This window comes from Dromiciops gliroides, chromosome 2, assembly GCF_019393635.1.
Source record: "Dromiciops gliroides isolate mDroGli1 chromosome 2, mDroGli1.pri, whole genome shotgun sequence".
Lineage (NCBI taxonomy): Eukaryota > Metazoa > Chordata > Mammalia > Microbiotheria > Microbiotheriidae > Dromiciops > Dromiciops gliroides.
The window spans coordinates 69,426,571-69,438,661 of record NC_057862.1 but is presented as its reverse complement, the minus strand read 5'-3'; the positions used below and the strand labels follow the sequence as shown (position 1 = coordinate 69,438,661).

Genomic DNA, 12,091 nt, shown 5'->3' with positions numbered 1-12,091 from the left:
ATTGGGGAATGACTTGCATTTCTCTGTGTGTGTGTGTGTGTGTGTGTGTGTCTGTGTGTCTGTGTGTGTCTGTGTGTGTGTGAATATTTGGGCGAGGCAATGAGAATTAAGTGACTTGCCCAGGGTCACACAGCTAGTAAGTGTCAAGTGTCTGAGGCTGAATTTGAACTCAGGTCCTCCTGAATCCAGGGCCAGTGCTTTATCCACTGCACCACCTAGCTGCCCCTTCCCTATATATTTTAGAAATGAGGCCTTTATCAGAAACACTGGCTGTAAAAATTGTTTCCCAGCTTTCTGATTATCTTCTAATTTTGGCTGCATTGTTTCTGTTTGTACAAAACCTTTTTAATTTAATGTAATCAAAATGATCCATTTTGCATTTCATAATATTCTCTCTCTTGTTTGGTCATAAATTTTTCTCTTCTCCATAGATCTGAGAGGTAAACTATTCCTCCATTTCCCAATTTACCTATGGTATCACCCTTTGTGTCTAAATCATGTACCCATTTTGACCTTATTCTGGTATACAGAGTAAGATGTTGGTCTATACCTAGTTTCTACCATACATCTTCCTTTTATACTGTTAGATTTTATTTAAATTAATATTCTCTATTACTTTATGTTAGCTCCTATTTCTAAAGGTATTTTGTCTATTTTCTTTCACAGCCTGATTAATGAGATGTTTTGCATAATTGCACATGTATGACTTATACTGAATTCCTAGATTTCATAGGGAGGGAAGAAGAAAATTTATAACAAAAAGTTTTTAAAAATCAATGTGAAAAGTAATGATGAGCAAGGGGAGTTCAGAAAGACCTGGAAGGACTTACATGAACTGATGCTGACTGAGAGGAGCAGAACCAGGAGAACATTGTGTACAGTAACAGCAGCATTGTGTGATTAACAATGGTGACAGACTTGGCTCCTTTTAGCAATGCAATGGTCCAAAACAATTTCAAAGAACTTCATAATAGAAAATGTTCTCAACATCCAGAAAAAAGAACTATGGTTTAGGAATGCCCATTGAACCATATTGTTTCTACTTTTGGGCTTTTTTTTTTAAATTCTTTTTTGAGGTATTTCCCTGGTTCTCTGACTCTTCTGTCATAATGACTAATGCAGAAATATGTTTAATATGATTGCACATATATAACCTATATTAGATTGCTTTCTGTCCTGCGGGGGAAGGAGGGAAGGGAGGGTGGGTGAAAAATTTGGAACTGAAAATCCTATGAAAACAAATGTTGAAAACTATCCTTATATGTAACTGGAAAATAATAAAATACTGAACAAAAAAAAAATTAACCCCTCAGCTTCTAGGTCAAACCACATACCTCCAGAAATCTTATCTTTGTCTTTATCTCCCATAACTACATAACCCATTGGGATACCTCACACCCATGGTACTGCCTTGAACTACAGCTCTGAGGCAGACCAACTCAGGATCCTTTAATTCAATTAACCAGACCTGCTATACCACAGTGTAACTCAAGACATTAAACCAACTAATTCTACTCATTCTACTCACCTTCTTGGTGAACTTGGTAGTTTTGATCTCCACAAAAGCAGCGCTGACTGCCTTCAGATAACTGCGTTGATTGTTAAAAGTCACTCTGCCAGACCCTGAGAATCACAGGAATGTGGTTTACTGTCTTAACAAGTCTCCCTACAATTCTACAGCCTGACCTCAAAGAAAATGCCAAAGTAAAACACTAAGGTTAAATAATGAACTCTACAGAAATTAAAATTCTAGATCAGAACAAGAAGTAAGACAGTATGCTATGATGGGGAAAGGGAAGATATTTCCTTAAATCCAGTTAGATGCCATAAACAGTGGACTAAGAGAAAGATTTCAACTGATATCAACAGAACTGATGGACAAATGGAGGACAGAGCAGAAAATCTCGCAAGAACTCCACTCTGAGATAGATCCACAATACCCCGTATTTTTCAGCTCCCACTTAAATCTTTGAAGTCTCAGATTCAGAATCCACAGTACATTACCAGTTAGCACACACACGTTTGTTTCTGGCCTCATTTTCATAAAATAACATACTGACTGCAGGAACATGAAGACAAATATGTATTCTAATTAACCTGTTAGAGTATGTATATTATTTGAAGAAAGGAGGCAGTACATATCCCAAGGGCAAGCTCCAGGTCCTTAATCAATAGAATGTCAAACTACAGCTCTGTGGTATGGTAATCATGGTTTATCAACTGCCTGGTCATACCCACTGAAGTAGGAAGGAAACAGAATTATTTCTATTAGAAGAACCACCCAACAGGCATTCACAAAAATAGCTGTTTTCCTTCCTTGTTGGAAAAGGTCTTTCCCTCCCACCCAACCCCGCAACATGAGCAACCACATACACAGTTAAACATGACCAAAAGGTTTCCCCTCCTAAAGAAAACCTGAGGTTTGCCACATAGCCCCATTTCCAAACTCAGTTACTGGATATCCCTGTTGAGAAGGTGGCACTCACCAATAGGATACTTGTGCTTATCCGTGTCAATACCAGCATACACTACTCCTCCAAACAGATCATTCACAATTGCAGCCAGGGCCTCTGCGTTGAGCATCCCATGTAGCGCCCCAACAAAGACTGTTCTGCTGGGATCCAGCCTTTGTGATGGGCTCCGGACAAAGTTGCTATCAGCCAATACCCAGGGGATAACTTGCACCTGAAACCATCCAGAAATCAGCTCATGAGTAAGACTAGGGAGGGGTCACAGAGAGTTTGTTCATGGGAATGGGGGGGGGGGGGGGGAGAGAAGGTTCCTCAGAGAACTAGCAATACATTCAGGTGACTGAAGCTTTTAGAGTTGAAGGGGTGGCAGCATTATGTGGACCAGTACCCCAGTGAAGATAATCAGGCCTTCTACATGCTGCTCAGGAGACAGAATTATTGATTATTTCCAATCTGTCCTGTTTGTAGCTTGTTTGTACGGTTGTTTACATGTCTTCTCCATTAGACTGTGGGCTCGAGATCTCAAAAGAATGTCTTAGCTTTCTTTGTATCCCCAGAACTGACACAGTGCCTAGCATATAGTGAACCACCAAACGTTTGATAAATGTTTGATCAACTGAGTGTCACATGATGTGACAAGTACAAGGAGATCTAAGGCACGTTGCGCATCTAGCCACAAAGTAACAAAGACTTAAGCAATATGACACTCACAGGAAAGGCTTCAAAGTATGATTCACAAATGCCTTTATCAGATACCCTCCCATGACCTGGCAGACAGATTTCCCAAACAAACCTAGGCTGCAGTTCATTAAGCCAAGAGGCAGCTATGGAAAAAGGGAGAAGTCTTTGGTCATCTTCCTCCTTGTTTCATCCATCAATCCACAGCATGAACATGGCCAAGTGACACCTCACACTGTGCCTCCAACCTTTACACAGTATTTCCATGACGTCTCACTCAGAGACCAGGCCACACCATGGTCTTGTAGAACCGAATGTGAGTAAATTCAACTTTGTGAACTGAGATTTAGGTAGACGTTTTAGTTATTCTTTCTAAAGCCTGAAGGATAATACTATGGCCCCAAGCACAAAGAAGGATTTACTTTATTTTTAAAATATAAATTATCTTCCAGGCATCATGTTCAGTGCTAAGATATGTGAACATGTGAAGGGTAATACAAGAGGAGTCTGATTTCTTCAGGGAGGGAACTCCCAGGATGAGGATACTCCCCATTAATGCAGTTAACAACTCGTCTCAGATAATCTAAGTTTTAAGTTCCAGAGGCACACAACAGTTACGTCACTTGCTCAAATTTGAGAAATGAATGTTACCCTTTAAGAAGCATCTAGCAACTAAGATGAGATGTAAATTGTATCTTACTGCAAATTTGGCACTGGGTATAAAAGGTTATGGGTTCAAGTCCTCAGCAAGATTTAGTCCGACAAGGAATAAAACAATATTTGTTGGCAACGATAGTATTATATGATGACAAGATAAAATAGTGAATCATGAGGGATAGGCAGGGAATTTTTCTCAATGGGTTGACATAAACCACATAAAGGTAAAAAAAAAAAATCAGTCCAAGTCATAAGCAACAGTTTCAAGTTGGTCAAACCAGGTCTCAAAAGACCAACAGGATCCAAATATGTGGAGACAGCACATAGTCTAATGCAGACTGATCAGAAATACTTATGGATAAATGAGATAGACAGGGTATAGAAAGATAAAGAAAATGCTTGGAAATAAGAAAGCAAGATCAGTCTGGCAAATACCCCAATGATGAAAAATTGGAGGAAGAAACCCATGGCTGGTAAATAAGCCAGGAGAAAAAACACAGTTATCTCTATTTGGGATGAGGTCAGGCTAAGGTATCAGAATGAAACTAGCAAGGAAGGAGCAGATACAAGACACTGGGAGGAAGATTTTGGTTACTGAGTCCAATGGGTGAAGACAGCCCCAAAATGGCCAAACCATTTTAAATCTAGAAGAGGGTAATGACAGAAATGGCAAAATATGAAAAGTGAGTTAAGGCTTTGTTAGGAGGAGGAAAAGGAGAATTATATTGGGTGGATAGATATGGATGAATTTATAGCTTTGCACCAAGTGAGTTTGAGACCAGTAGCACCAAATGGTGATGTTCTAAAAGGTAACTAAAATATTTTTAAGTGATTATAGAACTAAATTTAGATGTCATCAAACACAGGAGATTAAAAATAAGAAATTTTTAGAGTCTAGGAATGCACCTTGGTGAACAGAAAAAAGAGCCCAAGAAAGCAAAGAAGAGAACCATGAAAAGCACAGCACAAGTCAAGGGAGGGGTAGGTCTCAAAGGAAATGGGTCATTGTCAAATGCTACAAAGAAGTCAAAGATGAAGCAGGAGAAAAGGCTCTCAGATTGGATACTTAGGTGGTCACTAGTCATCTTTGAGAGCACAGTTTCAGTACAACAAAGTTAAGTCAGATACCATAATGTTAAAGATGGGATTTGTTGTAAGAAAAAACAAGTAGTAAAATGAAAACAAGACTCTCACAGAATTAGTTAGAAAAAAAAGACAACCGACCAACTGTGAAGGCTGCATAGATCCATGGGGAAAGCATCCGATAAAAGGGAGCAATCAAGAGGACATACAGAACAAGCAGTGGCTCTTCTATACCGTGGACCTTCTGCATGGACATTAAGAAAACTCAAATTTAACTACCACTACCTGGAGAGTGGAGAGAAAGCCCTCACCAAGAGTCAGGCACTGAAACAAATCAACAAGGGCCCAACTAGTACTAAGGCAAAGTGGTTAGAAAGGTCAATCAAGTTTCGTAGGATAATAGATTTTGAATTACAAAGTCAAAGCCAAGATGGGATTCAAACCTAAAATCGATCCTCTGTCCATTACACAAACTGCCTTAAATAATAGAGAGTTCCTTCTTAAGGATGAGTTTGTGAAGAGAATCTGAGTTAAGTGTTTCATCTGAAGGTTAAAGTCTAGGCCAAAAATGCTGAATGTAAATAACATGGACAAAAGGAGTACTGAGTAGGGTGGAATAAAGTAAACAAGACAGCAGATTCCTATTTGTGGTTATCTTAGAATATTAGAGCTAGAATAGACTGTAATGGCAACACTTCAATGATCTCATTTTATAAGACGGTGGTGGTCACTGATGCCAATTGCCTTGTCCTACTTCCCAGAACACGGCTAAGTAGAAAAGCTGTGACTCAAATGCAAGTCCTTCTGATGCTGGGTACAGCATTCTCTGCATTACTTCAGGAAAATGAATCAAATGCATAGAACTTTGGAATTTTCACATTCAGTAACTAAAAAGATCCCCTCCCAAGACTGAGGTCAAGTTCTTTGCAATTTTTGTGTAACAGGGAATAATATGGCTCCTAAGCACTGACTCAGTCTTATTTAGAGAGTGGCTTTATGTGCAGGAAGCACAATGCTAACTTTCAGCCGCAGAAGTCATACTGGAATTAAGCTAGAAACACTCAACTAACCTCCTTACAACGCATCCTGCGGCTGGACATCTTGAAGTAATACTCGCTCAGGCCATCTGGACTTAGTGGGTCTTGGGAACAAGCTTGGAGCAGTGCCCGCACAGATTTCTCCAGCTCAAACACCAGGTACACATACCCTGTTTAATGAGGGGAGGGGAAGGAAGAGACCAAATTAGCACATTCTTATGACTGTGTCCTTGACCATATGACCTGAAACACAGGCTCCATTTTTTTTTTTTGCATAGTCTAACTTGGAAGGGAATTATTTCTGTTTAAGACACAGTTAGTTCTGTATCTAAAATATCTTTGTTTTTAATAGAAGCTCCTTCTATGCCAAGTGCCCACAATGCTTGGGATAGGGAAAGATACAGTAGTTGCACCACCAATAAATTAAAAAATGAAGGAATTGGCAACTTTAAATAAAAGTGACCATTAGAAAATGAAGTGCTATATAGTCAGTCAGAAAAGATGGATATATCTAAATCAAAGCAGTTAAAGCCAGCAATGCAGAGTTAAGACTCAGGTAGATTTAACTGGGTTCCAAAGATACTCATTAAAATTCTAATAACGTCACTAGAATGCTCCTTTACTTGCTTACTTTAGTGAAGGTAAATAAGGTGGAATTGACACCCGATTTCTACAGGGATGATATTTCAGACAATTCAGGAACAGAACCCCAGGGCTCCTTAATCCTAACAGCTCCAGCAGGAGCTCAGAATCAGGCCAGCCTCTGAAGAAAGCTAACTCAAAATGGAGTAAAAACAGCCACGGAAGCACATCTGTGAAAGTTCATTTCAAAGTAGGAAAAGCTCCAATGAGCTGAGGTTCACATTAGGTTCATACATGTGATCATTACAATTGTTTTGTTTTAAAGTTAGCATAAGGTGCAGCATTTCAGAGTACAAATGAAAACAGAGTAAAAGCATGTGCTGGATCCAGAGGAGGTGACAGCTCAGTAGTCTGCACCCTGGAGTGCTCTCACCAAGTTACCAGCATGCAGCTGTGACATCCCAGCATCCCTCAGTGTGGTCACATACCAGGGAGGAAAAAAAAAGTGGTCCTACCATGTCTTTATTACCTTTAGGCATATTACCTTTGGGAGGGCAGCGGGGGTGTTTGCCATCCTTACCAGGCCATTCCACACTCAAAGAGCCAAATACACGGAAGGTGTTAATCAATCCAGCTGCAGAAACAGAGAGAGGCAAGAATTGTATGGAGGCAGAGAGACACCAAAACTTTAGAGACAGAAATGCTTTCTTCCTCAGCCCCTAAGAGACTGACTACTTCTACCCCACAAAGAATCACTTTAGAAACTACACACCATATTGGACATTTGGACCCTAGTGGGATTCTTCCTATTCCTGCTCTAAGTAGCAGGGAGCTGGGAATTTAACTTTCCCCTTATTTTCAAAGCCCCATACAGTCTAGCCCTACAGTACAAATGCTGAAGCTACTTATCATCCCATAACCCAAACATCCCCAACAAGGAGCAAACTGTAGGGGCTAACTCACCTTCCGTGATGTCCCAAGGAACTCCTCCTAGAAACACCTTACAGGAATAGACAGGGTTCTTGTAGTTTCGAGGAGGAAGCTGACCACTCCAGGTACAAGTGGCTTCATTCACAGCTTCAGAAGATAAAAAGTAAGATGTTACAGAGTCAACTAAATTGGGATCTTGAAATGGTGCTTCCTAAGTAAATGGCCACAAACATGACATCATCTGCTGCTTTGGAGGACTTGGGAGGATTTTTGCCTCATTTGAATTTTATAGCTAGTAAGGGCTCCTTTACGAAACCTAATTCATGTGGTATTAGATTTGACAAGTGTTTGTGATACACAAGAAACACAAATAAACATAAATCAGATTGGAGTAAGATAAATGCGGGACAAAAATTTTGATCACCCTCAAACAGCTGATATGTTCATATGTAACACTCCTTCGTTTATAATACCATTAGCTCACAAAATTGTAAATTGAGGGGAAGTCCATCAATTGGGAAATGTCTGAACAAGTTGTGGTATATGATTATGCTTTTTTTGGGGGGGGGCCAGGGCAATGGGGGTTAAGTGACTTGCTCAGGGTCACACAGCTAGTAAGTGTCAAGTGTCTGAGGCCAGATTCCTCCTGAATACAGGGCCTGTGCTTAATGCACTGTGCACCTAACTGCCCCTTGTGGCATATGATTATAATGGAATATTATTGTGCTATAATAAATGACAAGCCGGATGATTTTTTTAAAAAACTGGACTTACATGAACTGATACAGTGAAGTGAGCAGAACTAGGAGAACACTGTATATGGTTAATACCAACATATGGTATGATGATCAACTGTGAAATGACAGCTATTCTCAACAATACAATGATCCAGGAAAATCCCAGAGCTAATGATAAAAAATGTTATTCACCTCCAGAAAAAGAACTAATGGTATCTGAATACCTACTGAAATACACTGTTTTTCACTTTCTTTTTTGAGTATTCTTGCACAAAAATAACTAATTTGGAAATGTTTTACATGATTGGACATGTATAATCTCTATCAGATTGCTTACTGTCTCAGGGAGGGGGCAAGGGAAAGAGGGATAGAATTTGGAACTCAAAACTTAAACTTTAAAATTTTACATATAACTGAAGAAAAATGAAATCATATATTTAAAAATACATTTTAAAACAAAAAATTTAATAATACCATTAGTCCAAGTGTATTCTTTTTTTTTTTAATTGAGGCAATTGGGGTTAAGTGACTTGCCCAGGGTCACACAGCTAGTAAATGTTAAGTGTCTGAGGCCAGATTTGAACTCAGGTACTCCTGAATCCAGGACTGGTGCTCTATCTACTGCGCCACCTATCTGCCCCTAGTCCAAGTGTATTCTTACTAAAAAAGGCCTCACTGGCTTGACTAGATAGGTCCACTCCCCCCTTACCTCCAATCTAGTTTACAGAAAAACCTGAAGAGACAAAAGGTAGGCCTACATAATGTTCTTAGTAATTTGAGTAGCAAAAGACAGCATTGTACTAATATGAATCAAGATTATTTTTTAATTTAAAGAAAATATATTTTACATGCTAACATAATTTTTTTCCACATCTACCTGTGTTTTTTCCTCCTTTTAATCTTATTTTAGGAAGGCAGCGTGGACTCAAACCCATACAATAAAATACCTATTTGTAGCATTTCTATAATTTAAGGTTCTTTCATCTATATGGCACTTTCCCAATTAGCCAGAATTTGTGAATTTTTAATGTTTCTTCTTGCCATTGGACTGAAGTTACCAGTCTAATGCACAAGTATGAATGAAGATGGTAACCAACAAAAGATATATAACAAACAACTTCATCAACATACAAATTACTCAACTTGTTCAAGACCTATGAACTACTTAACCTAGGAACCTCATATCAATACCAAGAGATATTTGTTCTTCCTTCCTTGAGGTTAATGTCGAAGTGACACAAGTAGGTCTGACTTTCTCTATCATAATCATCAGAAAGCTTATTAAACTGACAAATTAAAAGCTCAATCTATTACTTCTTTAGCATTTAAAAATTTCTCTTAACCTATATTATTCTTTACCAAAAGCCTCAACTCCCACCCCACCCCCATGTAATCACCTAGTTGTAAAATGTTGAGATGTAGTGCCCCAATATTAAGGATGTGACTTCTTTATTCCCATACTGGTTATAGAGACATTAATCATGATCCCTTTTAGTCTCTACTCCTGGTGTTAATTGTTAGCTTTCCTGCTTTGAAATTGTTCTAGCAGTTATGTCTCTTTGTAGGACCACATATGCCTTTTACAGAAAGGTTTGCACTATCTAAACCTAGGTTAAATATTCTTCTCCAAAGACCATAGACCAATGTGCTGCTACAGCCATAAAGTTGGACATCCAAGAAACATTTTAGAAACCAAGCAAAAGACAGTATTTTGCCTGTGTTCAAAAACAAAAAATGGTATCATGGATAAAACGAGGTCCATAGAAAGGTTGCTCCGATTTTAGAACAGATTTTCAAAGATGAAAATTCTTCAAGTTGGAAAGATGGAAGGACAGAAAGAGACCACACCTAAGAAGCAGCAGCATAGGGCAATGGGAAGAGTCCTGGATCATCAGTTGGGGCAGGGGGCTGAGTTCAATTCAGGTCTCTTCCTAGGCAACCCAGGGCAAATTGTCTTACTTTTTTGAGCCTTGGTTTCTTGAACTGTAAAATGAAGGGACTAAATGAGATACCGTCTAAGGTCTCTTCCAGCTCTGTCTCTCATAATAGAGGAGAATGAATGGAATTGCATATGAACTTGTCAAAAGCCTGGATTACAAGAATTAAAACATATCATCATAGGATCATATATTTAGAGCTAGTAGGGACCTCAGTGAAGCAATGGAGGCCCAGAAAGGTCAAGTAAGTCACCCAGGGTGACACAGGCAACCAAGGGGCAGGACTGGGATGTAAACTCAGACAGGCTGACTCCAAAATCAGCTCTCTTTCTAAGGCATTGTACACTGCCTCAAGCCCAAGAGACAAACTGAAGGAAAACATAAGTATTTATACAGCAAGTTTAGCTTAGAAACTCATCTCCCAAATACATGACAGACCAAAAGTCTCAAGAATTAGTTCGATAAATTCATAGATGGCAGAAGGCTAAAATGGATTATTAGGAGACAAAAGGACTATTTGACATCAAGTTTGACTCTAGGGCACTCATATTACATGTCTTGGTATTTTCTCTCAGAGAGAGAAGCCTAGGCCATAGTGACTACTGGGCTGCTATGCTATGTCCTTGAAGTATAAAACTGGACTCCACTTATTACATAATTCTGATATTTTGAACACTGGAGATACAAAGCCAAAAAAAACAGTCCCTGCCCTCAATAAGCTTATATTCTATTCATTATAATTTGGTCTAAAGGGAGTATGTCTTCTGTTTTTGTGAGGCAATTGGGGTTAAGTTACTTGCTCAGGGTCACATAACTAGTAAGTGTTAAATGTCTAAGGCCGCATTTGAACTCAGGTCCTTCTGAATCCAGGGCCGGTACTCTATCCACTGTGCCACCTAGCTGCTCCATGTTTTCTGTTTTGTATCTAATAATCTCCTTGATGCAAAATAATGTTAATTCGATGGCTATAGCAGGACAATGGGCAAATGTCTTCAGGGAATAATATCTCTTAGCCATGATCAAACTCCATCATGCACATATATAGGCTTCAATCATGTACTAAAATAAGGTGTCTTTATATCCTTGTCTCATCTATTCCTTTTCTCCCCACACAACCCTGAGACATCCATCTGTAGTTCAGCCACATCTGCTTGGTATTCTGCTACCCTGAAAAACAAAGAGTCAGCCAGAAAACTTTGTGATTTCATTGGGAAATCCTTCTTCCAGGTGATTCATAAGCATATTCAATAGTTTTATCTCCTAAAATTAGACAGCTTGTATTCTCTATAACAGTCCTCTGCTTACCAGCAGGTCTCAGCAATAGTCCCATTCAATTAAACAAGCATTTATTATGCATTGTGTCAAACTTGGGGAGAAATGAAAAGAAAATTCAAGTGGCTAGGCCCTTACCTGCAGCTTGTCTATGGAGCCTGGCCTCCCTCTCAATACTAAAAGGATCCTCTGGAGCTTCTAATAAATCCCAAGAAGGCCACACCGATGCTCCAGGCCATCTCTTTGATGCACTGGTAGGAGAAGGAGTTACTGCAGCTAGAGCAGCCTGGTCTTGATCCAGCCAGGACCCAACTCCCATCTTTAAAGGGTCTCTGGGACCAGCCCCAAGGGGCAGGAAGGGCAGAGGAGGGGAGATGCGAAGGCTGGACTGCAAAGGGGAAAAATGAATATGAAATAGGATTTTAAGGAGACAAAAAAAAAAGAATTTTTTGTAGAAAGTATTTGGAAAGCTAATTCCCTAGTCCATACCTCCACCTGACCAAAGACTAGGTTTTGTTGTTGTTCAGTCATTTTAGTCATAGCCAACTCTTCATGGGCCCATTTGGGGGTTTCTTGGCCACGATACTGGAGTGGTTTACTATTATTTTCTTCTCCAGTTCATTTTATAGATGAGGAAACTTGGGCAATCAGGGTTAAGTGAACTGCCCAAGGTCACAGAGGTTGCAAATGTCTGAGGCTGGATTTAA

General features: G+C 39.4%; 1 protein-coding gene across 11 annotated transcripts in view; it reads right to left on the bottom strand.

The window, feature by feature from the left end:
• Positions 1–12,091, bottom strand: part of CPEB1 (cytoplasmic polyadenylation element binding protein 1) — a 65,410-nt gene that overhangs the window by 6,445 nt on the left and 46,874 nt on the right. For 10 of the 11 annotated variants that reach the window (XM_043984565.1, XM_043984562.1, XM_043984567.1 and 7 more), the window contains 6 exons: positions 11,523–11,772; positions 7,472–7,585; positions 7,038–7,142; positions 5,960–6,096; positions 2,487–2,685; positions 1,529–1,623 (listed from right to left, as the gene is read on the bottom strand). In XM_043984565.1, coding sequence (XP_043840500.1) covers positions 1,529–1,623; positions 2,487–2,685; positions 5,960–6,096; positions 7,038–7,142; positions 7,472–7,585; positions 11,523–11,772 — 900 coding nt within the window. The remainder of the gene's footprint in view (positions 1–1,528; positions 1,624–2,486; positions 2,686–5,959; positions 6,097–7,037; positions 7,143–7,471; positions 7,586–11,522; positions 11,773–12,091) is intronic. The other variant, XM_043984564.1, reaches the window with a different exon arrangement.